The 24,987-nt window shown below is 45.0% G+C and overlaps 1 protein-coding gene across 1 annotated transcript; it reads right to left on the minus strand.

The window, feature by feature from the left end:
* Positions 1 to 665: 665 nt before the first annotated feature.
* Positions 666 to 24,310, minus strand: LOC310762736 (lipase member M-like). Its single transcript, XM_083614205.1, has 10 exons — positions 24,125 to 24,310; positions 15,839 to 15,946; positions 11,486 to 11,603; positions 10,769 to 10,967; positions 9,132 to 9,241; positions 7,673 to 7,812; positions 4,581 to 4,727; positions 2,604 to 2,675; positions 2,123 to 2,188; positions 666 to 1,342 (listed from the first exon to the last, which is right to left on the minus strand). The coding sequence occupies exons 1-10, from the start codon at positions 24,125 to 24,127 to the stop codon at positions 1,109 to 1,111; spliced, it is 1,197 nt and encodes a 398-aa protein (XP_083470331.1). The 5' UTR covers positions 24,128 to 24,310; the 3' UTR covers positions 666 to 1,108.
* Positions 24,311 to 24,987: the final 677 nt, after the last annotated feature.

Consider the following 24,987-nt stretch of genomic DNA (forward strand, 5'->3'; position numbering starts at 1 on the left):
CAAAAGTGATGGTGTTGCTCATAAGTGAGATTAAACCAAACCTAGGATGAGATTCATTTGAGTGTCATTCATACACAGACACTCTCACATACATGTTGTTATTGTTTAGTCGTTTAGTCGTGTCCGACTCTTCGTGACCCCATGGAGCAGAGCACGCCAGGCACTCCTGTCTTCCACTGCCTCCCGCAGTTTGGTCAAACTCATGCTGGTAGCTTTGAGAACACTGTCCAACCATCTCGTCCTCTGTCGTCCCCTTCTCCTTGTGCCCTCCATCTTTCCCAACATCAGGGTCTTTTCCAGGGAGTCTTCTCTTCTCATGAGGTGGCCAAACTATTGGAGCCTCAGCTTCACGATCTGTCCTTCCAGTGAGCACTCAGGGCTGATTTCTTTCAGAATGGATAGGTTTGATCTTCTTGCAGTCCATGGGACTCTCAAGAGTCTCCTCCAGCACCATAATTCAAAAGCATCAATTCTTCGGTCCAGCTCTCACTTCCATACATCACTACTGGGAAAACCATGGCTTTAATTATACGGACTTATAGAACTTCTCAATTTACTAAAACACCTTGCTTGAGAAACCAGTTAGGACAGGTTTTGCAAGTGTGCATGAATGCAAGAAAGCTTTAACATATCCGCCAACATTTCTCCAATGAAATGCTATTCCATGATAATTATAATAATAATTTTATTATTTATACCCCACCCATCTGATTGCGTTGCCCCAGGCACTCTGGGCATCTTCCAACATGTATAAAAACATAATAACACATTAAACTTTCCCTGGGAAGAGGGATTGATTGTTAAACTACTCTGACAACTGTAGCTCTGTGAGAGGAACAGGACTCTCAGCAGCCTTAACAAACTACACTTCCCAGCATTCTTTGGGGAAATGATAACTGTTAAAATGGTACCACAGTGCTTCAGATGTATGGGGCAAATGTGACCAAAACAATGGACATGATCCAGGAAAAAAATGAAGCACCTTTAAATACTAGAAAGGCTTTCCACACCAGCGTAGCTTACTGCACAGGGTTTGTTGTGACAGGTGTTAAAGAAAGATGTGTCAATAAAGGAAATGAAGTTAAAACCATCTTAGCAAAGTATTTATTTACAGAGACTTCCCCATCAACTCTATGATTTTGCTGTACAGGAGCCTGGGGGCACTGAGGCCCCAGAGAAAATCCCAGTGGTTCCAGTGTGATATATTTTCATAGTAAATCAGGTTAGTGATACGAGGAAGTAAGAAGTCTATATCTCCTGGGGTTGCAATTATGTCATTCCCACCAAACCACACTGCAGTTGGCACAGTCATGTCCTCTATTTTATATTCAGGAGGAAAGCTCTGGAAAGTAAAAGACAGAGGATCATTAAACACCCATAAGCACACAAGTGGTCTTAGTGACAGCATCTTGACACAGTTCAGACTGCCTGTGGGCTGTTCACAGGCTTATATGAAGGATGGGTTTTTCTTGATTCTGACTGGAACACTCAAGGTTTTCTAACATGCTTTGAATAGGGTTGGAGCTCACATATTTCTAAGCTTCTAGTCATGTGAGAGAAACCACAAGCACACAACTACACACATCCAGGCCCTCCCTTCAGACTTTGGCCAAATGTGTGGTCTGAGGTTGGATCCAGCAGAAGGGTGGGGTTGAAGGAGGGGCTAATACACACATCCCTGTGCCCACCATGCTCTCAGCTTGTGGAGGAAAACACCTTTAGGGATCATATTCACATTAACTCAGAGCTATTGCATTATTGTGGTTAGATTGTTGAACTAGAACTTGGAGACCAAAGTTTACATCCCCACTCATTCATGAAGTTCATGGAGTGACCCTGGATCAGTCACAATCACTCTAGGCTTCCCCATAGGGTGGTTATCAAGAAATAACGGGGAGGAGGAGAACCATGTGTGCTGCCTTGAACTCTGCCGAGAAAAGGTGGGATGTATATAAATAAATGAATAAAATAATTGAGCTTTCATCTGGGAAGAAATCTAAATGGTTAATATTATCTGGGTTGTGCTGGTACGCAACAAGTCTCATTTCAGACCCAATCTAAATAAGTGTCCTTGATGCAGAGTTCTATTTTCACTGTAAAAAAAATAATTGTTCTCTCTTACCTGGTTATATATTGCCTGATTCTCATCCCCGTAGTCAAAACACCTGAATATTCCCGATTCTCTTACCTATCAAAATAATAGGAAAGCCATAGATATTATATGATACGTATTACTGAGGACTGTGAAAACCCTGCCGTTGAGAAAACTAAATCTACAATATTGTGGAAATGTAAAGGCAGCTTACAAAGAGGTTTACAGGGATATATATATATAGATAGATAGATATCCTCATTAGCAAAGACCTGTCAGCTCTGTCTACATAAAGAAAACCAGGATTTAAACTCCTATTAGAACAACAGTACAAACATAAAATGGCTTAATTTTTGTAGCGACTTCCCAGGGAATGTTAAGTGTACTAACTCTTCCGTAATTCTTAGGTGTGAGCTTTGAAAGTTTAGTGTTATATAAAACCTATATGAATTTGTGATTTTGAGTACATGCAAGCATAGAACTCTATTCTTCAAAGTGTACAACTCTCTACCTGTTTCCAGTGTACAATGTTTTTAGATGATGTTCGATCTGGAAAGTGAGCTGCATATACATCCAGTCGACTCTGCAAGTAAAGTTTGAAAAACAACACATTTTTTTTTAAGAAAAGAAAAGAAAACAGAAAAGCTAGTGGAAAGAAGAAGAAAAACATCAGTTACCCTACAAATTAGTGCTACAACAATTGCTGGGGCAGCTTAGTTGAGAAAAAGGGTGAGCTAGAAAGTATACAATTATGCATAGTTTACAAAGAATGGAGAGAAGAGGGACATTATGCTCCCCCTTGCATTACAAGAACAAGATTGGCTTTAAAAGGGGTTAATACAAATTCATGGGTGACAAAACTACATGGCTATGTAATGTCTCTAGTGACAGAGGCAATATACCTCTGAGTAGCAGTTGCTGGGGAAAAGGACTAGGGAGACTGAGGCCCAGCTTGTGGATTTCCTATAGGAATCAGGTTGGCCACTATGAAAACAGGATGCAGGCATGCCAACTCCATGAGGAATCCCAAAGTAAGTAGAACAAAATTGGGGTGAAACACACCAGACGTGCATGGCTTCAAATGTATGCGATGACTCCATGTTTGTTTTCTTTGCAGTTGTTGGCATCTGTTTGTCTTGAGAAGTGGGTAGAGTGCACCTCCGCAGTGCGTTAGCTACTGCTAAAGTCACCTCCTTGGAGTGCAAGTCTGGGCAATGTGCATAGAGGCTGCCCAAATAACAAGACCCCTCTCTCAGCTTTGCTGATGTGGTCCAAAGGAAAGCAGAGCAATACATTTGGCAACAGTTTGACTGCAGGAGTTGCCAGAAGGAGGTGTACAAGGCACCATCCAAGCAGTCTTTGGATTTGTGTAGGGCTTACTCAGCCTTTTCTTCTTCTGAAGATATCCCACATGGCAACAGAAGTTTAGGATCAGAGTCTTCCTTTTATTAGAGGGGCTACTTTCCCAAGTTGATGAGCCCCATCTGCCCCTCACTTCTCTCTAGAGCATGTGCAAAAAAACACCTTCTTGACTGTTGGACCCACTATTGGTCCGCTCACATGCAGGGGAAGCCCCTAACTCACTGAGAGTTTGAGACCCATCAACTACCCTCATCTGGTTTAACCAGCCAGTCGAAGCTGTTCCTGGAGTGCGGCCACTAGCAAAGCTGACAGCTTCTAGGAGCCACAAGTAAGAGCTGAGTGCAGGGTGGGGGGACAAAGGTGGACAAACTACCCCAGAAGGAACATGACATGTCCCCCATCAAAGGTACTACCCCTCCCTATACACCCCCACACCCCTCTTTGCAGTACAGAACATTTCTAGTCTTATTTATGCTAATTTCCCGGGTCTTGTTTCACAGGAAATATCAGTTGGCAGCTGCTCCATCTACTTCTCTTGCATGCCAAAGACAGAAATAAGCACCTGGGATAGCCTTGTGGTGGTAATAGGGAACTAGGAAGATACATCTGATTGAAAAAGGGACCAGAATAAGAACTTGAGCCGTTTTACAAAGTGAAATTTGGGCAAGCGATTCCAGAAAACATTGGAAGTATAGTAGAAATGAAGGCATATTTGTTTTGGTTGGTTGGTTGGTTGGTTTTTTTTAAAAAAAACACTTTCTGATCTGAAATCAGATCATATCAGGGCTCCAGACATGTGCATCCCCAACCCCCAAACCAGTAAAAGTCAGTGGCTGCAATGCTACACCCATTTCCATGACAATAAATCCCATTGAACTGAATGAGACTTGCATCTGAATAGACATGTGTAGGAGTGTGCTGTAACAGGGCAATGCTAGGCACATCTACTCAGAAGTAAGTTCTCTTCTGCTCAGTGAGACTTGCTTTCCATGCATACCTGACTTCAGTCTTCCTCTAAGTGAGCTTTCAATTTTCCATGGGGCTTTTCACCCCTGAAAAATGGAACCTCATGAAAATTCAGCAAACCAGTAATTAGCTACTGTGACTTCTTCACACGTCTACATACCATATTTATATTTGTAAAATTGATTCCACCCGGAAGGAAAATGGTATATGCACAGCCTGTATGCAGTAGTGAAACACTGCATATTGTGTTGATGAAGTATTTCAAAGCCTTGTAAGGTAGGTAAAATTCTCCTCTGACAAGCAGCCCCTGCAAAGATATAAAAGGTGTTACTTATATTGAACTTTAATTGTTTTTGTCCGACTGCCCTGCGCATCCTCAGCCCCTGTAGGGTATGAGAGGGATCCCTTCCAAGGCCTAAGACAAGGTTCCTACATCTGAAATTCAATAAAGTTGTGGCCTAATTTTAAACCCATACACTGTTGTCATGTCTCATTTGGGGGGGGGTAGGCTCCAGGGACAGGGTTTAGCACGTGGGCTCGCAAAATGTGTTACTTATATTGAACTTCAATTGTTTTTGTTTGCAGAATTAGCTGTGTCTCTAGAGATTTCCTTGTTGCTGTTTGCACCTCTTAAAAGGTTAAAATTGGAGAGTGGGAGGGGGCACCTAAATTGTGACCCCAATGTCCCTGCATGCACCAGGGGCACCTATTCCATCTCCAACCCTGCTACATTCAGTGAGAAAGCTGAAAGGGGATTGTAAGACCATTCAGCTGAACATGCCTGGTTCTAATTGCAGGGAAGCTTGCAAGGATAATCTGACTGATCTACTTAGCAAAGGAAGGTTGGGATAATAATAATAATAATAATAATAATAATAATAATAATAATAATAATAAATTTATACCCCACCCATCTGGCTGGGTTTCCCCAGCCACTCTGGGCAGCTTCCAACAAAATATTAAAATACAATAGTCTGTTAAACATTAAAAGCTTCCCTAAATGTCTTCAGATGTCTTCTAAAAGTCTTTTAGTTGTTTCTCTCTTTGATATTTGGTGGGAGGGCATTCCACAGGGCAGGTGCCACTACCAAGAAGGCCCTCTGCCTGGTTCTCTGTAACTTGGCTTCTTGCAGTGAGGGAACCACCAGAAGGCCCTCGGCGCTGGACCTCAGTGTATGGGCAGAACAATGGGGGTGGAGACGCTCCTTCAGATATACTGGACCGAGGCCATTTAGGGCTTTAAAGCTCAGCACCAATACTTTGAATTGTGCTCGGATACGTGTGGATGGATGAATCTGACAATTACATTTCTCTCGGTTTCTCATTTTCTCACACTTAAGTTCAGTTTTTCACATTTCCACATTAGTTTGCAATTTTTATTTTTAAAAAGTCCACATGAAAATTGTCATTGTCCATTTCCCAGATACACACTTCTTTGTACGTAATTTTGCCTAGTACACACAATTTTTATATAGCATTTCTCCCTTTATAATGCATTCCAGAAGCTATTTTAATTAATGTATGCATTTATTTGCACATTTTACTTCAGATTAGGAATTTTTGAGAAATGAGCAATTGCGTGCCAAGGCACCTGAGCCACAAAGTGCCCAGGAGAACAATAAAGCACACTGACACGAAATATATTGGTTTATGGGTTCAAATAGGTCACAACTTAATTGGATACAGATGTGAGTGGTTTGGCTTAGGGCCTGGGGTGAAACCAGGCTATATCTTGACTCCTGCCCACCTGCAGGGAGTCCACTTAAGGGTAAACCACCATTAGGGGCACCGCGAGGGCAGGGGCATCGCAAGGTGGGTGCAGTGGGTGTCACCACTGAGGGGGGTTACAAACTGGCGTGCAGGGTCTCTGAGATGCGTGGCTCAGCGTGCTGCAGGCCCCGCAGTGAGTGCCACCCACCAGTTTGTCACCCCCCTCAGTGGAAAAAGACTGGGAGAGACCCTGTGGTTTGGGCGCCTGCAGGCTCTGCACTGCCCCAAACCACCCGCCCGCCGCCACCCCTCTCAGCTGTAGGGTGGCTGAGGGGGAGGATGTAGGCAGACTCCTTGGAGGCCCCACAGAGTGTCCTGCCCCTGCTGGCCCCGCCCCCACGCGAGCCACCCCAGGCACCCAATCAGCTTGCTCCGCTGATGCCCGAGGGGTCCCTGTAAGGGCTGTGACATGGCCCTAGCCCACACCCAGGCTTTGAACAGGATTCACACCCTGGATCCCTTTAACATGATAACCTTACTGAGGGGGACAGGTGAAGGCTACAACCTCCCAATCCAAACAAATGCTCACCCAATGCCTAACCTCAGAAAACCTGTGACGATTGCTACTAGGTGGGTGAAAACCTATTGGCTGGTGCCAACTTGCCAAGTGAAAAAATTCCTACCCAGCCCCAACAATATAGCAACCGACAATTGTCCATCACAAGGTCATATCTGAGCATAGCATGAAAAGAGGGTGAGTGGGTCAGGTGATCCAGCGATGGGGCGAGAGACAGGGTAACGGATGGCTGCGCCGTGGTTAACTCGCCCACAGCCACACTCATACTGAGAGCTGATTGGCTGGTGCTGTCCCATGAGGGCAGAACCCCAGCAACAACAATGCAGCCGGCATGATGTAGGTAAGAGGTGGCAACCTTCCACCCCCTAAGCGACTGTTGTGACCCGGGATGCTGAATTTGATTGTATATTGTTTTTGAAAGTGCATATTTGGTACATTTGCTTATAAATGCAAATTGTATTAAATTTCTCCTCCATCCCTTTCTGGGTGTGCAGCAGACACACCTGACAGATGCATATCCCCCCCAAGAACTGATTTATTTAAACTTTAGTTTCTTTGTATTTTAGTTTACTTTCTTCGTTTCATTGACAGTGCAATCGACAGCTCACTGAAATTAATAGTAAAGCCAATTGATGTGATTGGTTCTCAAACACATTTTTTGTAGATGAAATTTTGCAGTGCATGAATTGCATGTGAACCAAATTTACCTTTTATCTAGCATATTTCTAACTTGCCCTGCATTCAGAATAATCTCAGGGGAACACAACATTTCTGCAAAAATTGTAGTCTGTTATATTCTTCTATAGATACATGCAGTTTATAGAATCTTTCTTTTCTTGCACACAGTAACCTAGATGAGTAACTAGAAATATTTGTCACGGATTTATGGTAGAAGTGACTTTTAGGGACCCATTAGCTTTGCATTTCTTGATTTCATCAGTCATGAAATAGTGATTGACCAGTACCTTGGATGAATATTCAGGAAGGAAGACACCAAGTTCGAAAGGAAGACTTGTTGCATACCTAAGAGAAATCACAGGAGCCAGGGCAAAGAATGTTTTGATTTTTTGAGACAGCTCTGGTATGGCTGAAAATGCTATGAGGCCTAAGGAGAAAGAGGGAGGGAGAAAAAACACAGCATTTAGAATCATGTTAAGTGATTCTCCAGTTAACCAAAAGGGTATTCCTTGACCTGAAAGCAGAGATGCAGAGCCTGTGGCTGGCCTGATATTATTGACTGGGGCTGATGGAAGTTGGAGTCTGACAGCAATCTGGAGGGCTACAGATTCCCCATATGTATTATAAATGATCACTGCAGCTGCTGGGAGGAAATTGAGGGATAGCAATAGATCTACCAAGGATGGAGAAACCCAAGTGCTACCTCTACCACTGCAACTTTGAAGCCACTTGCCAGGAAAGAAAGGCAGTGGATGTGATTATTCTGTTCTTGAAATAAGTTTCCCTCTTAATTATATGCTCATCAGGTGAATGAGCAGATGAACTCTGCCCCTCGAGCTACCAAAAACTACGTAGTCGTAGCCGTTCTAGACTCTGCACTCAGATCCTGTAGGTCTTTCTTGATTTAAGAACTGGCACCACTGTACCGCAATGGAAAGATAGTCTAAGGTAAATGGTGCAAGCACATTTTCTTGTTACCGGAAAGCCTTTAAATCAATCTCACTCTGAGAAATTGTGAACTCTAGGTGTACGTAAGCAGCAGGGCCAGAGCTCTTATGGTAGATGATGGGGCACGTTTTAAGGTTCCGTCACCTAACTTCAGAACCTCTTTCCTCCCCTCTTTTGAAGCTGATGGGTGGTGGAGACAAGAGGACTAGTTGAAGACAGGTCATTGGATGTATCTTACGTTCAGGCTGGTGATTTCTGTCCCCTATCTATATCTACCATCTATATCTATCATCTATCTATCTATCATCTATCTATCTATCTATCTATCTATCTATCATCTATCTATCTATCTATCTATCTATCTATCTATCATCTATCTATCTATCTATCATCTATCATCTATCATCTATCTATCATCTATCTATCTATCTATCTATCTATCTATCTATCTATCATCTATCTATCTATCTATCTATATCTATCTATATCTATCTATCTATCTATCTATCTATCTATCTATCTATCTATATTTAAAAAGCTGTCTTCTCACTTTTCCTGAAAAGCCCTATGTACTCCATAGTGGAGTCAAGCAAGGTCACAAAGGGAATGCAGACACAACAGTGCCAGGGTTGGCGCAAGATTGACTCCCAACACAGAAAAAGGGGATGAACAGCTTATAGTGTAACAGCTGCCTCTAGAATCCAAAACAGCAAAACACAGGACAAAGTGAGCAACAGAGAGAGGGGGGAGAGAAGGGAGAAAGAGAGAAAGAGATGGGATTGTTGAATTTTAACATACCAATGCTAGCACCTTCAGAGTAGCCTACATAATACAGTTGCTTCTGCCCAGTTTTCTTCAAAATAAAGTTGATCACTGCTGGAAGGTCATACATGCCCATTTCATGGAAACTGAAATAGTAATTGGGAAATAAGATTGGGCTTTTTAAATTTTATTGCAAAATTAGTGACTCCTATGAGCTCACAAATATTTCACATTTGGGCCGGTCCACTCATGAAGCAAGGTGAAGCAGCTGCCTCAGGTGGTGGAAGCCCCTGAGGCAGCAGCCTTGCAAGTACCCCTCACACCTTGCCACCTCCACCACTGGTGGAGAAGTGGTGTCAGCATTGGCACCCATTTATGGTGAGATCTCATGGAGCATGAGAGATCAGGTGAGATTTCAGTGAGATCTGGCGAGATTGCACCATAAACCAGTGCCAATGCCGCTTCTCCTCCAGTGGCGAAGAGAGTGTGGAGGGTGGGCAGAGGTGGTGCCAGTGGAAGTGGGCGCATGGTGGTGGTGCCAATGGAAGTGGGTACATAGTGGGGCACCACTTCCCATTTCAAGTGGTGAAATGGGATGCACCACCCCTGTTTTCCCTAGAGTTGCCTTCTGGGAAGTTTTGTTTGAAATGTGTGTGTGGAATGAGATGATGGAGCCACCATCTCTACTCTCCGCTTTAATTTTTTTAGCTATGGGTTCCAGCAACAGAACATCACTAAAAATCACACACACACACACACACACACACACACACAAGAAAATCTCATGAAGGGGAATCACACATAGAAAAAGGCTGTAGAGTGTGAAGATCCCCAGTGACTGCCAGTCAGTGTAGACAATACTCAGGTAAATGAACCATGTTTGCTTGAACCATGAACCATGACATCAGAATAAATACATTCCAACAACGTAATCCATTCCAGAAGCCTGTTCGGCTTCCTAAATGTTTTACAACCGAGGCGCGGCTTCTGATTGACTGCAGGAGCTTCTTGCACTCAAACAGAAGCCGCATCGGATGTTTGGCTTACGAAAAAGTTCAAAAACCAGAACACTTACTTTCAGGTTTTCGGTGTTCAGGAGCCAAAATGTTCCAAAACGGAGGTGTTTGGAAATCGAGATTTGACTATGCTTGGAAATTTCATTAATATTACCTACCTTCATAATTGGGATGTGGGTGGCGCTGTGGTCTAAACCACAGAGCCTAGGGCTTGCCGATCAGAAGGCGGCAGTTCAAATGCCTGCGACAGGGTGAGCTCCCGTGTTCGGTCCCAGCTCCTGCCAACCTAGCAGTTCAAAAGCACGTCAAAGTGCAAGTAGATAAATAGGTACCGCCCCGGCAGGAAGGTAAATTGTGTTTCCGTGCGCTGCTCTGGTTTGCCAGAAGCGGCTTAGTCATGCTGGCTGCATGACCCGGAAGCTGTCTGCGGACAAACACCAGTTTCCTCGGCCTATAGAACAAGATGAGTGCACAACCCCAGAGTCGTTCATGACTGGACCTAACGGTCAGGGGTACCTTTACCTTTTTACCTTCATAATTTGGTATTGTATCACAGCTGATTGGCTAATAACCTATGTCCCAACAGTGACAAATAGGTTGAAGTGGGAGATAACATTGTCAATGGCTGTAAAGCTGTTCCTTTTTTGTTCAAACTACCTGAAATCCCAAAATTCATCCTGGTCAGTTGACAAATGTTGGTGTCTCCGAGACCAGCTTGACCCTCTGCTGTTCCCCAGCCAAACATCATAGCCAGCATCCGCTAATATGAATCCAAAGCTGTTGTTGGCCAAATTTTCAACCCAGAAGCTAGCTTCTGTAATCAATCCATGTTGCAACAACACAACAGCCTTGGGACCTGTTTTGAAAACAAAGTCTTTGTTTTAACAAAGCAGACAAGAATTTCTGTGCCCTGGTAACAAAGATGTTTTTGATGAATCTCCCATATTCCTAAAACATTCTTTATATTACAGTAGATTACACCCATAAGTTGGTTAGGCTGTGGTCTCATCCAATGGCATGGATTTGAGCCTTGATTGTAGAGGAGGCTTGTTAGCAAAGTGCTATTCAAGCATTCAAAATATTTGTGAGGGATTAAAATGGGAATGGGAGATAGGCAGGCACCCACCAGCTGTGCTCCCAAGGCCCTAGTCAACACTGGATGTGTCTGCCCTCTCACTGTCTTTCCCGAAAAGTCTCATGGGAGCTTGGAAGCATGCCCTGCTCAATGTGCTTCCATGGGGATGCCTCCATGTGGTCCTGGAAAGTCAGGGTTCTCACTTATGGGGAGGACTATACGGTAAGGATGTTCAGCTGGTAGATTATGGATTTTGTTGTTGCTGCTGCTGCTGTTGTTAAACACACATAACAAGATACCTCCCACTGGAAGATTTTTTTGCCCAAAGGGTATTCTGTTAATTGTCAAATAATAGCCATCATCCGTTAACACTTCGTACTCTTCGCTGGGGTATCCATTGTAGGAAATCACCTCACTCTGAAAAGAAATAAAATAAAATAAAATGCTGAGAGCTTTTGATTCGGAATGGTTTAATCTATCTGCCAGGAAGGAGACATTTAAGCAGTATGTGAACAGTGTCATTATACGGTTTAGTCACCAGATGGCACAGGAGATGGTTGAGTTTCTGCTCATAAAATCAGTGGACCATGCTTATTTGTCTTACATTTTCTGCTATTTTTATTCAGGTTTGACAGAATATAAATACACTGTATAAATACATAAGCCAGGGCATATGAATTATATAAGTCTTGGTACAAATGTGGGTGGTACGGGATGTGGGTGGCGCTGTGGTCTAAACCACTGAGCCCAGGGCTTGCCGATCGGAAGGTCAGCGGTTCGAATCCCTGCAACGGGGTGAGCTCCCCAAAAGTGCCAAAGTAGATCAACAGGTACCGCTCCAGCGGGAAGGTAAATGGTGCTTCCGTGTGCTGCTCTGGTGTTGGTGTTCCATTGTGCCAGAAGCAGCTTTGTCATGCTGGCCACATGACCTGGAAAAACTGTCTGCGGAGTGGACAAATGCCGGCTCCCTTGGCCTGTAAAGCGAGATGAGCGCCGAAACCCCAGAGTCATTCACAACTGGACTTAACTGTCAGGGGTCCCTTTACCTTTACCTTTACCTGAACTACTTTAAACATGCAGTTTATGTACTTATGCATGCGTGTTTACCTTGTGCAATTATCAACATTCATTATGTATTTGAGACCCTAGAATTCCTGTAACAATATGAAACACACAAAATATCTCATGAGGGGCAAGGTGAAGTGTCAGAGCAAACACACCACGACTAAAAGCAGAAGCTGGAAATACCATATGGGAAGCCTCCAACTTGGGGACATTCTTCTCGCATTGTATTATGTGTATGCATCCCTTTATTCTGGCTTTGGAAAAACATTGATGATGCAGTCCAAGTAACAGTATGCAGCTTTCTGTCTCTGATGAATCTCCTGCATTTTTAGAGAACTTTATGACTAGCTGAAATTCAGCAAATGACACTTTTCTCTACCTTGCATCTTCATGCTGGTATGTAGACAACGCTGATCAAGTGGTGCCATTTTTGTTCAACAGCGTGTTTTCTCTCTACTATGACCTAATGCTGTGTGCTATTGAATTTTCCAAAATACATCCATGCTTCCCTTGGGCAGAGGTAAGGTGTAGGAGTTGATGACTAATAAGGGTATTATAGATAAGAATCGATTCACCTTATTTGGTTACAAAAAAGGAACAACATTGTGTCAGCAGTGCAAATATCCTCTCATCAAATGACCCACTATAATTTGATTAGTTAAATAAATAACCAGCTATGTCCAGACATATAGGTCACCTACTTGCAAATTAGATTACTCTGCTTACTTACAGGCAGCACATTGATTAGTTCCTTTTCCTTTCCTTTTCTGTATCTTCTATCCTGCCTGGCTATTAAGGCAGAACTTCTAATTTTTAGAAGTTTAACATTTGTAAAGGTAAAGGTAAAGGACCTTTGACAGTTAAATCCAGTCGCGAACGACTCTGGGGTTGTGGCGCTCATCTCGCTTTATTGGCCGAGGAAGCTGGCATTTGTCCACAGACAGTTTTTCCAGGTCATGTGGCCAGCATGACTAAGCCGCTTCTGGCGAAACCAGAGCAGCGCACAGAATCACCGTTTACCTTCCCACCGAAGCGGTACCTATTTATCTACTTGCACTTTGACGTGCTTTCGAACTGCTAGGTTGGCAGGAGCAGGGACCGAGCAAAGGGAGCTCACCCCGTCGTGGGGATTCGAACCGCCAACCTTTTGATCGGCAAGCTCAAGGCTCAGTGGCTTAGACCACAACGCCACCCGCAACCCAAAAACCATTTTGGCTCTCCTAAAGACTCTAAATATTTCCTCTGCCTCCTTAATCCCCCTTGCCTGAGAACAGGTAGGCAGAGAGCAATCAGGGGAAGTTATTGAAGGGATTCCTCTCCTATATCTATGAACCTCCTTTGTATTAATTGTCATTGTTTGCCCAGATGCTCTGCATTGAGTGGTATGGGCATAGCCAGGATTTATGTTGGGGGGTCAGAACTGAGTTGTCTGCAATGCAATTGGTTGGTTTGTTAAGTATTTATATTTATTTACTTGATTGCGGGGGGCAGCTACACCCCCTGGCTACACCCATGGTGAGTGGGGAGAAAATCCTTTGTATCCTTGCAGAATGCTGGTGCAAGTCAGGCAGGTTTCCTCCCCACAGCAGAGAGTCGGAATGGGGATGGGAGGGGGCACGCCCCCCCAACATAAAGGCTACCCCCCAAATAAAGCCTGGCTACGCCCATGAAAGGGGGGGAGTGTCTCTGAGTGCAAAGACAAGGAGGGGAGGGGTGAAAAGCTGTGCAATCTTCATCCATCATAGAACAGGGAAAGAAGGGAGGATGGAAAGGATTTGGGGGGGTGACAGAACGAAGGGAAAGCAGGAAGAGTCTTCCCCCCACCCCATCCTACCTTCTCACTCACAAGGAGCTGCAGTGAGAGCTGCTCTGCCTGAAGCCCATACAGTCAAATGACTGGCAGGTTAGTGATACCTGGATGTTGTAACCAGTGGAGGAGGAAGGGGGGGCAGCGTTGTAGAGAAGCACCTTAGCAAAAATAAAAATAAAAAAATCCTGGGGGCCCGATCCTGTCTTCCCTTGCTTTTCTGCTCCCTGATCTCCAGGGAGGTAAGATTTTTTGCGGGGGGGGGGGCTCTCCAAGTGGGGAGGGGTCATCCGATCTCCGTGGGTCTCCACGTGCCAGAGATAACCAGGGAGCTCTGTGAAGTTGGCCAGGAAGTTGGTGGCGAGGAGAAGGAGTTCTGAAGAAGAGGGGACTGAGTGATTGGAAAGCTGTCTGCTTCTGAGACTGCAAGCCAGAGGCGTAGCGTGGGTTGTCAGCACCCGGGGCAAGGCAAGTAATTTGCGCCCCCTAACCCGTGGATTTGCGCCCCCTAACCCTAACCCGCAGATGTTGCGCCCAGTGCGACCGGCCCCCCCTGCACCCCCCACGCTACGCCACTGCTGCAAGCTATTCCCCTTTTCAGTGTCTGCTTTGGAGAAGAGAGGTCCTTCACAGAACATGATTTCCCTAAACCTTTCTGTTCAGTTTGAGCTGTTGTCACAGTTGTTCTCTCTGCATCTGCATTCATTCTCTTTTCTTCCCCTTCTCCTTCCTTTCGTTAAAAAAAAACCTTCTCACGGATCACTCACTACGCTGGCATTTTGCTGGTCTCCCACCCCTGCCTTATTCCTTGATTGGAGGGATGGAGGAAATTTTATGTCACATCGCTTGATGAATTGAGGAAGAACAGGAAGAGCTGTTTGACAGTGGAACGGTAGCTGGGGGGGGGCACGCTTGCCATGGCTTGAGTGGGAAAGGCAAAGCCGGGCGGGGATAGAGGCTGACGAGGGAGCAAGCACTTGGAGAGGTAAGGGAGCCGGGAGAGAGAGAGAGAGGCGGGCGGGCAGGTGGGACACAGCTGGCAAGGCGGTTGCCTGCGAGAGGAGTGCTTCCCGAGTGAGGGAGGGGCATGGATAGGCAGGGAGAGCAGGACCTGGCCAACTGCGCATGCACCCAGCCACAGAGGTGGGAAGGGGATGCATCAGCATCACGATGAAACTCAAACCCACTCGGTTCCACTATACAGGCAGCATCGAGTTCAGCCGGCATTTTGTCACCCCCCTCATGATGGCACCTGGTGCAATCCGCCCCCCACCCCTTCCTCCACCACTGCTCACAGGCCACTGGCCCAGGATCAAACTGCCCCCCGTTATCCCTCCCTCCTGGCCAGCCCTGTCAAGAAGTCTCCACAAGGCTCATGATACTAGGAAGGAAATTGGAAGCACTGTTGGTACTCTTTGCTTCCTGTTTTCCAGGCTCATCGGTATCACTTCAATGAATAGTTTTGCATTTCCCTTTAGCTTGTATGTCATCACTCCCAATTGCATCTCCCCACCCCATGATGTTCTTGACCTGGGATTGCCAACACGCTGCCCTGTGGATGTTGTTGGACTAGAACTCCCATTAAGCCCTGACCATTGGTCCTGCAGGCTGAGGTTCATGGGAATTGGAGCCCCATAACAGTTGCTTGAGGGGACCTTGTTGACTACCCCTGTTCTATACTGGGGGAGGAAAGACAGAAGGAACAAACACTGCTCTTCTGCATTTCAGGCCCATCTCAGGCCTGCCTCTAATAAGATTAATAAAAGATTACGTAGCTTACGACATTCATGTGAACTTCAGGATTTGCAACTCTTCCTCTCCTACTCAAGTCTTCTAGGATACCAAATAGGCAAGCAAGTGCAAGAAACCACAACTTCTTTCCATAAATCTGTTTTATAAACGGGGTGGAAGAGGAGACAACAAAGTAAGGGGGGGATCTTACATCAATCAATTATGCTAGCAAAATATATACACTTTATTCATATATTCCAAAATGTATAAACAAGCAAGCAATTTCCTTTATTCGACCGATAGTCAGAAATAAAACATTACACAATAATTGTAAACTATAACATCATAGGGGTACATAAATAAGGTAGGGCCACAGTACTAAACCTCTCACAGATAACCCACATCAAAGCATTCAGTTATACGTTTCCGACACTTGAGTGCCAGGAAAAGGAATTTAGCCACTGACAAAGTTGTTTTCCCAGAAGACTTATTTAGCAGATATGCTGTCTGCTTTCCTCTTTGTCGGGAACTGAGCTGGGGTAAGTATGGAGTTATAAGGTACTGTCTTAAATCGTTGTAGATGGGACAGCTCAGTAAAATGTGCTCTGTGGATTCTACCTCACCCAATGCACAGTGGCATAATCTCTGGTCATATGGGACTCCTCCATATCTTCCCTTCAGAACCGCCGAGTCAAGAACATTCAGCCTAGCCGCAGTAAATAGTCTGCGGTATTCCACGTAGTGGATATCCGCCAGGTAGCGAGCTGGAGCAGCCCGATACAGCTGCTCCCCCAGAAACAACCCAGGTTTCACACGGGCTATGTCCTCCTGTCTGGCAATATCCCTTAATCTTTGAGCGATCACCGCCTTTGCGTGGCTATACGTCATGGACTCTATATAAAGGGAGGACAACCCGCACTTCTGCACTTCCTCCACTATCTCCCCTTCCCATGGAGATTTAAAGTTATCCCTCAGAATCAAGGGGGCCAAACCCACCGGTCTGAAACAGAGCTTGAGCCATAGCCATAACTTCGCTTTCAGGGCCACATACCTAAAGGCTTGACAACCGGTTTCCAATCTCATGATCGCGCCTGCCACAGAGGGGGGGATCCTGAGTATGGCCCTGAGGAATTGGGTTTGGATAGATTCCAATTTTTCAAAGTCCCTACGTAAGCCCAAGGCAATGCCCACCAGCAGAAGAGGGAGGACTTTCATTTGAAAGAGTCGCAAGGCAACTTTGACAGTTTGTGCCTGTTTCTTGGAGTACAGGGTTCTAATCACCAAGGCTGCTTTGGATGCGTTCGAGGCTGTGTATTCTCTGTGCACCAAGAAGGACCTATTTGATCTTACAACCTGACCCAGGTATTTGAAGCAACTGACCTGCTCTAAAGGGATACCATTAATTGACCATAAATTAGGTTTCAGTCAAGCAGCAAAGACCATTATTTTGGTCTTGGCATAATTTAGTTGGAGCTCGTGTTGGGTCTCATATTCATGAAGAGCTCGAAGCATCCTCCTTAATCCGATGGGGGAGGTAGCTAATAGGGCGGCATCGTCCGCATACAGTAGGACATTCAAGGCTCGTCCTGCCAGTTTTGGTGGATGGAAATCAGCATTTGCCATATGCACCACTAGCGAATTAATATAGAAATTAAACAAAGCAGGGGCAAGCAAACAGCCCTGTCTTACCCCCCTAGTGGTGGCAACCGGATTGGAGACTAGCCCCTTACTATCTAGCCTAATCCTCAGGAGGGTATTTGTATGCAAATTAATAATCAGCAGGAGAAGGCGGCGGTTGATAGATGTCGCTGCCAATTTTGTCCATAGCTGGTTCCTGGGAATTAGATCAAAGGCCTGCTTAAAGTCTATAAAGGCGACGTGGAGGGCTTTTAGGCCATTGCCAGCGTACTTGGTGGCCAAGTGATTTAGGATTAAGATTTGGTCTGTTGTTGATCTTCCGGGGCGGAAACCCGCCTGTTCCTCTGCGATGATATTGTTGCTTTCCATCCAGGTCGTTAATTTGTTAAGTAGAAATCTTGAATAGATCTTCCCGATAACATTTAGCAGGCTAATTGGTCTAAAATTGGCCGGATCTGTGTGCGGCCCTTTCTTGTGAATTAACACAATCAGTGCAGAGTTCCAGCTTGGAGGAAATTGTGCTGTTTTGTTTATATAAGTAAAAAGAGCTGCTAGGGGTGGACACCACCAATCCTTATTGGCTTTAATAACATCTATGGAAATAAGATCGTCTCCGGGCGCCTTGCCCGCCTCAAATTGGCCTATAAGTGTTTCCACTTCAGAGCAGGTAACAGGATCCCACTCAGGCAAGGGGGCCAAATCTAACCTTCCTCCGCTGGCAGCGTGAGCTGCATATAAATCGGAGAAGAAGCTTTCCCAGGTGTCAGCTGAAATTTGGGGTTCTATCCTTGACAACGGTCTACCCAGGTATTGAGAGATTTGGTGCCAAAAGGAGGAGGGATTTCTATTTTCTGCAGCTTTTAGAAGGTCCTTCCAATCATTTCTTTCTGCCGCAAGCTTCTTTTCCTTTAATAGTGCTTTATACCTTCTCTTGAGGTTCATAAGGTGACTGCTAGGTGCGGGGTCATTTGATGCCCTATATGCCAATAATTCATTATATAGGTTGTTCTTGAAGTGTCTACATTCCTCGTCAAACCACTTTTTATGAGAGAAATGGTTACTATTCATTACCGGGGCCTTAGCCAACGAAGGTTTTAGCAGTTCTACTAAGTTGTCATATATTGGCAGTGGCTCAACTGCCTGGATAAGGGAGTCCCTTGTCTCTTGCAGTTGGTCAGACCACAGGAGTTCATTTATCCATTGAGCCATATTGTCGGTCCATTTTAAGGCAGTGGGCCTCATCTGAAGCTGGTTATTTGTAATAGGCACACAGGAATAGGTAGCCAATTCTCCATCCAGGGTCAGAGAGAGTTCTAATGGAAAATGGTCACTTTCCAACCTCGTTACCACCCTAAAGTTGGAAATTTTGGGAATTAAGTCTACTGATGTCCAAATAAAGTCTATGGTAGAGGCTCGGGAGCCTGACCAGAAAGTAAATTCGGCAGGGTAATCAGAACTGAGAGCTCCGTTTAGAAGGTGAAAATTAAGAGCCATCAAAGTTTGTCTACATTTAAAACCTGCGTATGTAGCAACACTGTCTTTAAAATTCCTGGGTAAAAGGTCTGAGGTTAAAATGGGTGGTGAGGGATATTTATTATATTTAGCAAATAATGATTTATCAGAGTGAGACAATCGGCCGTTGAAATCTCCTGCAACTAGGAAGGTGGCTTCAGGATATTTCTCTAGGAGAGTTTCAAGAGTCAGTTGAATTCCCCTCCATCTTTGGTCCACCAGGTTTTTCTTATAGGTTGGGTGCAAATAAACATTAATCACCACGAACACTTCCTCCGCTGTTTGTAGCTTTACACCCAGCATGGATGACGACTGGATGTCGATTTGTTCCACCTGCAGATTTAAGGCCAAAGAAACTAAGGTAGCCAACCCACCTTGTGGTCTACCAGGTGATAGTGAATTCTGTTGTGCATTCAGGTAGAAGCCCTTATACCCTGATAAGGAGAAGCCCTCACAAGCCCAGGTCTCTTGCAGCAAAAGAATACGACTGCCTTTTATGTAGGCGACAAAGCATGAATCCATCAGCTTAGGTTTAATGCCAGCTACATTCCAGGACAAGAAAGTAAGTAATCTCCTGGTCACCCCTTCAAGTCATGCTGGGCCTTGCGGAACCAGCACGGCAGAATCAACCTGGGAATGCATGCGGCGAGGGGGGGCAATAGGCTGGAAGAAGGAAGTAATTGTAGCTTGCTTACCAGGCAATTTCCGAGCACCACTTACCGCAGCAGCAGCCATGGATTGAGGCTTAATTATTGGTAGCTGCAGGGATGGATTCTGGTGCACGGGAGTATCACTTAACAACAGGTCCATAGACTCTGCATTTAAAGTATGCTCTAAGATTGAGGGGGGTGGGCCTTTTGGATCTGCGGTTGCTGTAGGGAACATGCAGTGTAAGGCAGGTGGGAGGCATCCTTTTCGGTTTGCCTCCAAAAGAGCCACAGCTCCCGAGTTTGACCAGAGGGTTGTCGAATCTTCCACTGTATCCTGCCCGGGCTTGACATCCCGAGGCCGTGTACAGCCAGGTTGCAGATCAAAGGTCGTTAAAACAGGTACCACTTGGGCTTGTGTAGACTGATCTACAATTGGTGAGGAATTCATCTTATTTACATGAGCATGATCTTCTGCGTTACGGAGACAGAGTAGCAACTCGTCCAATCTGTCCGTTATCTCTGTTCGCTCCAGTTTTGGCAATTGGGAGAAGGATAGAAGTAACTCAGTCTTCTCTGATAAAGAAAACAATGCCCGACCTGAAGAATTTGGAGCAAATGATTCAGCAGAGGAAACACAGCCTAGAATAACTAAGGAGATAGTACAAGAATACTTGGCTAGTCTAGATGTATTCAAGTCTCCAGGGCCAGATGAACTGCATCCAAGAGTATTAAAAGAACTGGCAGATGTGATTTCAGAACCACTGGCAGTCATCTTTGAGAATTCCTGGAGAACAGGCGAAGTCCCGGCAGACTGGAGGAGGGCAAATGTTGTCCCTATTTTCAAAAAGGGGAAAAGAGAGGACCCAAATAATTACCGCCCAGTCAGTCTGACATCAATACCAGGGAAGATTCTGGAGCAGATCATTAAGCAAACAGTCTGTGAGCACCTAGAAAGGAATGCTGTGATCACCAATAGTCAGCATGGATTTCTGAAAAATAAGTCATGTCAGACTAACCTGATCTCGTTTTTTGACAGAATTACAAGCCTGGTAGATGAAGGGAACGCAGTGGATGTAGCCTACCTTGATTTCAGCAAGGCATTTGACAAGGTGCCCCATGATATTCTTGTAAAGAAGCTGGTAAAATGCGGTCTTGACTATGCTACCACTCAGTGGATTTGTAACTGGCTGACTGACCGAACCCAAAGGGTGCTCATCAATGGTTCCTCTTCATCCTGGAGAAGAGTGACTAGTGGGGTGCCACAGGGTTCTGTCTTGGGCCCGGTCTTATTCAACATCTTTATCAACGACTTGGATGATGGACTCAAGGGCATCCTGATCAAATTTGCAGATGACACCAAACTGGGAGGGGTAGCTAACACCCCAGAGGACAGGATCACACTTCAAAACGACCTTGACAGATTAGAGAACTGGGCCAAAACAAACAAGATGAATTTTAACAGGGAGAAATGTAAAGTATTGCACTTGGGCAAAAAAATGAGAGGCACAAATACAAGATGGGTGACACCTGGCTTGAGAGCAGTACACGTGAAAAGGATCTAGGAGTCTTGGTTGACCACAAACTTGACATGAGCCAACAGTGTGACGCGGCAGCTAAAAAAGCCAATGCAATTCTGGGCTGCATCAATAGGAGTATAGCATCTAGATCAAGGGAAGTAATAGTGCCACTGTATTCTGCTCTGGTCAGACCTCACCTGGAGTACTGTGTCCAGTTCTGGGCACCACAGTTCAAGAAGGACACTGACAAACTGGAACGTGTCCAGAGGAGGGCAACCAAAATGGTCAAAGGCCTGGAAATGATGCCTTATGAGGAACGGCTAAGGGAGCTGGGCATGTTTAGCCTGGAGAAGAGGAGGTTAAGGGGTGATATGATAGCCATGTTCAAATATATAAAAGGATGTCACATAGAGGAGGGAGAAAGGTTGTTTTCTGCTGCTCCAGAGAAGCGGACACGGAGCAATGGTTCCAAACTACAAGAAAGAAGATTCCACCTAAACATTAGGAAGAACTTCCTGACAGTAAGAGCTGTTCGACAGTGGAATTTGCTGCCAAGGAGTGTGGTGGAGTCTCCTTCTTTGGAGGTCTTTAAGCAGAGGCTTGACAACCATATGTCAGGATTGCTCTGATGGTGTTTCCTGCTTGGCAGGGGGTTGGACTCGATGGCCCTTGTGGTCTCTTCCAACTCTATGATTCTATGATTCTATGAACTCACGCTCCGTAGAATTCTCCAGATGTATAGCCTTTGTCAGTGGAGGCAGGGGGGCGTCAATCCAGCTGATTAGATCTGCGGCCAGGGGAGTTGGGGTCGTGGCAATTGGCGGACCCTCAGACTAGTCTGCTTTCTTTTTGAACAAGCAGTTTGGTAAGAGGGGGCAGATCTTGGTATTGGTAAAGACTCTTGTAGCAAGGATTCCATAGTTAATTAGAAGGCTTCTTGAGGACATAATAAGTGCAGGGAGCTTTTTGGTTTTAAAGGAGAGCAGCACTCTCTGCCTCTGAGGTCTGCTGCTAATATGGTCAGTATGCTTCAGGTCAATAGAGCTAGGGATTACCCTCAGAAGCTCCGCTAGGTGTCTCCTTATATCACTCTTATAATGCCAGTTTATCACCTTGCCTCTAAAGGGGCAAACCGTTAGGCAGATTTTGGTAGCTTGCAGCAGCAGTTTGTGAGGAGGTGCAAAGTGTTGTTCCTTCTTATTTTGCTCACTTGGCTCACTTTTCTGATTGCCAGCAACTTGAGGAATTATACAGGAGGTATGAGGTAAAATGGGTGCTCTGGGCATTTGTATGGGCTTCATCTCAGGTGGTACATCAGGGGAACTGTTTTTACCTGTTAGGGATACAAGCGAGATAATCTTCTCCAAGGATCCTCGGATGTCTTTTATGTATTTAAAGATATAGTCCACTGTTTTAGCAACTAGGTCTAGAGTAGTCGAGTGTTCAAATAGTATCTCATCAATGCAGCTTTCACGGGCTCTAGCGCAGTCATTCGAGTGGATACCAGTATTATTATTGCTTGAAGGTTTAGTAGGCAGGTTATCAAAAGGTTCTTTCACAATGGTTTCCTCGTCATTCATCTCTGCTAGCAGTGTGAAAGAGTTTGAAACCGGAATATTAAAAATATCCTTTGTACTTTCAGATTCACTAATTTTTGTTTGTTTAGCAAGAGGCAGGCATCTCAGTTCCTCTGTGTCGTCTAAATCTCTGGAATCTCTGGTACGTTTCCCAGTTCCTCTCCCACAGGCAGGGCTGTATAATTGCTTAGTCATTTCTCTCTTCATGCAGCCACCCCAGTTTCAAGGTCGATGGTTGTCTCCCCGATAGAAGGAGGCGTCCTCCTACTTACTAGTTTAAAACTAAAACTAAAAAACTAAAAACTAAAGTTAAAAGTTAATAGGTTTCTATACTCATTAAAACAATCTTAAAAGATAAATCAGGGAGCTCACACTCACGCTGACTAAGTGCCGTTCGCCATCTTTTTTCAACCCCTGACCGGAGGAAGCTCCTTCTACCAAAATGTATAAACTGCTCTACATTCAAAGAATGCCTGAGTAGCATACAAAAATACACTATATAGATGGTCATTTTAAACCTAGTACAAATCATGAAACAACCTTAAAAACATGATGCCAAAGCTGCAAAAACCAAGGAGACTAATTTGGGAAGAAAAGTTTTCAACCAACATCAAAATATAGAACTTGCTTCCTTTCTAGGGCAGGAGATTCCAGTGAACTGGAGCAGCAGTGCTTAAGGACACATACTCAAGTTACAACATGCTCTATGAACAGGTGCATGTGTCACCATGAACAAATCTTTATCCACAGATCTCAGTGACTGAGGTAGGCTGCACTGGGAGAGATGGCTTCCCGGACCTCTTAGTCCATAAATGTCTACGAGTTTATACAAAAATAGTCAAACCTGAATCTAACTAAGTAGTAAACTGGCAGCCAGTGCAATGCTTTCAAGCAAAGGTTTTCCTAAATAACTTTTTTTTTTACTAGTCGCAGCCGCATATAAAGCACGTTACAGAAATCAAGGTTAGAAGTTATTCTGTGGCTCACTGTTGGCAAGCTCTCTCTATCAAGGAACAGTAGCAGCTGGCATTTCAGTCAAAGATGGGAAAGGGACTCCTAGACAGACCAGTGGGTCATTCGCACATGCACCAATAGTACCTGACCATTGGTTGGGAGTGATGGAAACTGGAGTCCAACAACATCTGGATGGTCACAGCTTCCACACTCCTGCTTTAAAGCGTCTTCTTTAAAAAAGTTGCTAGCTACACCATACGTTGTTTGACCACTGTTGCCTTTTAAACTCTGACCCCAATAAGCCCATGTGCTGTTCTCACTTTCCATTTAAGTCTGTCTCCTTTGAGAGCACCAAGGAAGGACCAACATCAAACTTCTTAGCCATTTATAGGAGATGCTGGCTGTCAAAGCTATGAACATCTTTGATGAGAGCCAAACATAGTAAGAAATAAAGATTTGCCAGACATAGAATAAGCGACTATATTACCATTCTGAGTCCTCTTGCTGTGCTTTGACAGGAGCAGGATTTTCAAATAATGCTTCCTTCTACAGCACCAGCGTTAGTAACCACTAGAAATACGCCTTCTTCATGTTGCACAAGAAGGGATTTGTTTATCTGCTAGCCAGTTCTTCAGCATCTATTCTCAGCCTCCGCAACATGGCAGTAATGCTGTGGTAACTATTTTAGCTATTAGACATCTTCATGGAAAACAATGGCTCAATGTTCTTAGTAGAGAATTGCATACCTCTTAACTCCCGATTCATACACACCTCAGAAATTCCACTAATGAGGTCAAGTGGGCGGCAAGGGAGGATGCTTTGTGTGGATCCCCATGGTTTCTTTTGATACTTATTTATAACGTTGTGACATTTTTAAATGTTGTTATTTGCTCGTCAGTAGTCACTACCACGTAAAGGTCATGGCCTCTTCTCAGCTGGTGGGGCAAGGCCACGGTTGAGGTCCAACACAGATTCCCGTGGTGGGCACAGATCCGGCTTGTGTGTGATCATGGAAGGCTGGCCACTTTGCAGCCATAGCGGGTGACCTTGTAGACATGGCTTGGGGGGTGGACTGGAAAGAAGACTGAGGGTGGAGGTTGTTCCTCTGGTCCACTCCTGGGCATAAAAGCCAGCTGCACGCAGGCCCCAACCTGGACTCTGATGAAGACAGGCGTTGCTGGAGGCTCTTGAAAAAGCTGAAAAGCTTTGAAGATCCTGGGCCATGGAAGCAGATGAAACGGAGATTTAAAGGGCCTCTGAAATGGCCAAAGAGAGCTACTGAAGAGCAGCAGCGGCAGGTCATGGTGGCAAGCAGAGACCAGGCACTGGAGTGAGGGCTGTAGACATGGG

Source organism: Podarcis filfolensis (genome assembly GCF_964270895.1).
Source record: "Podarcis filfolensis genome assembly, chromosome: 5".
NCBI lineage: Eukaryota > Metazoa > Chordata > Lepidosauria > Squamata > Lacertidae > Podarcis > Podarcis filfolensis.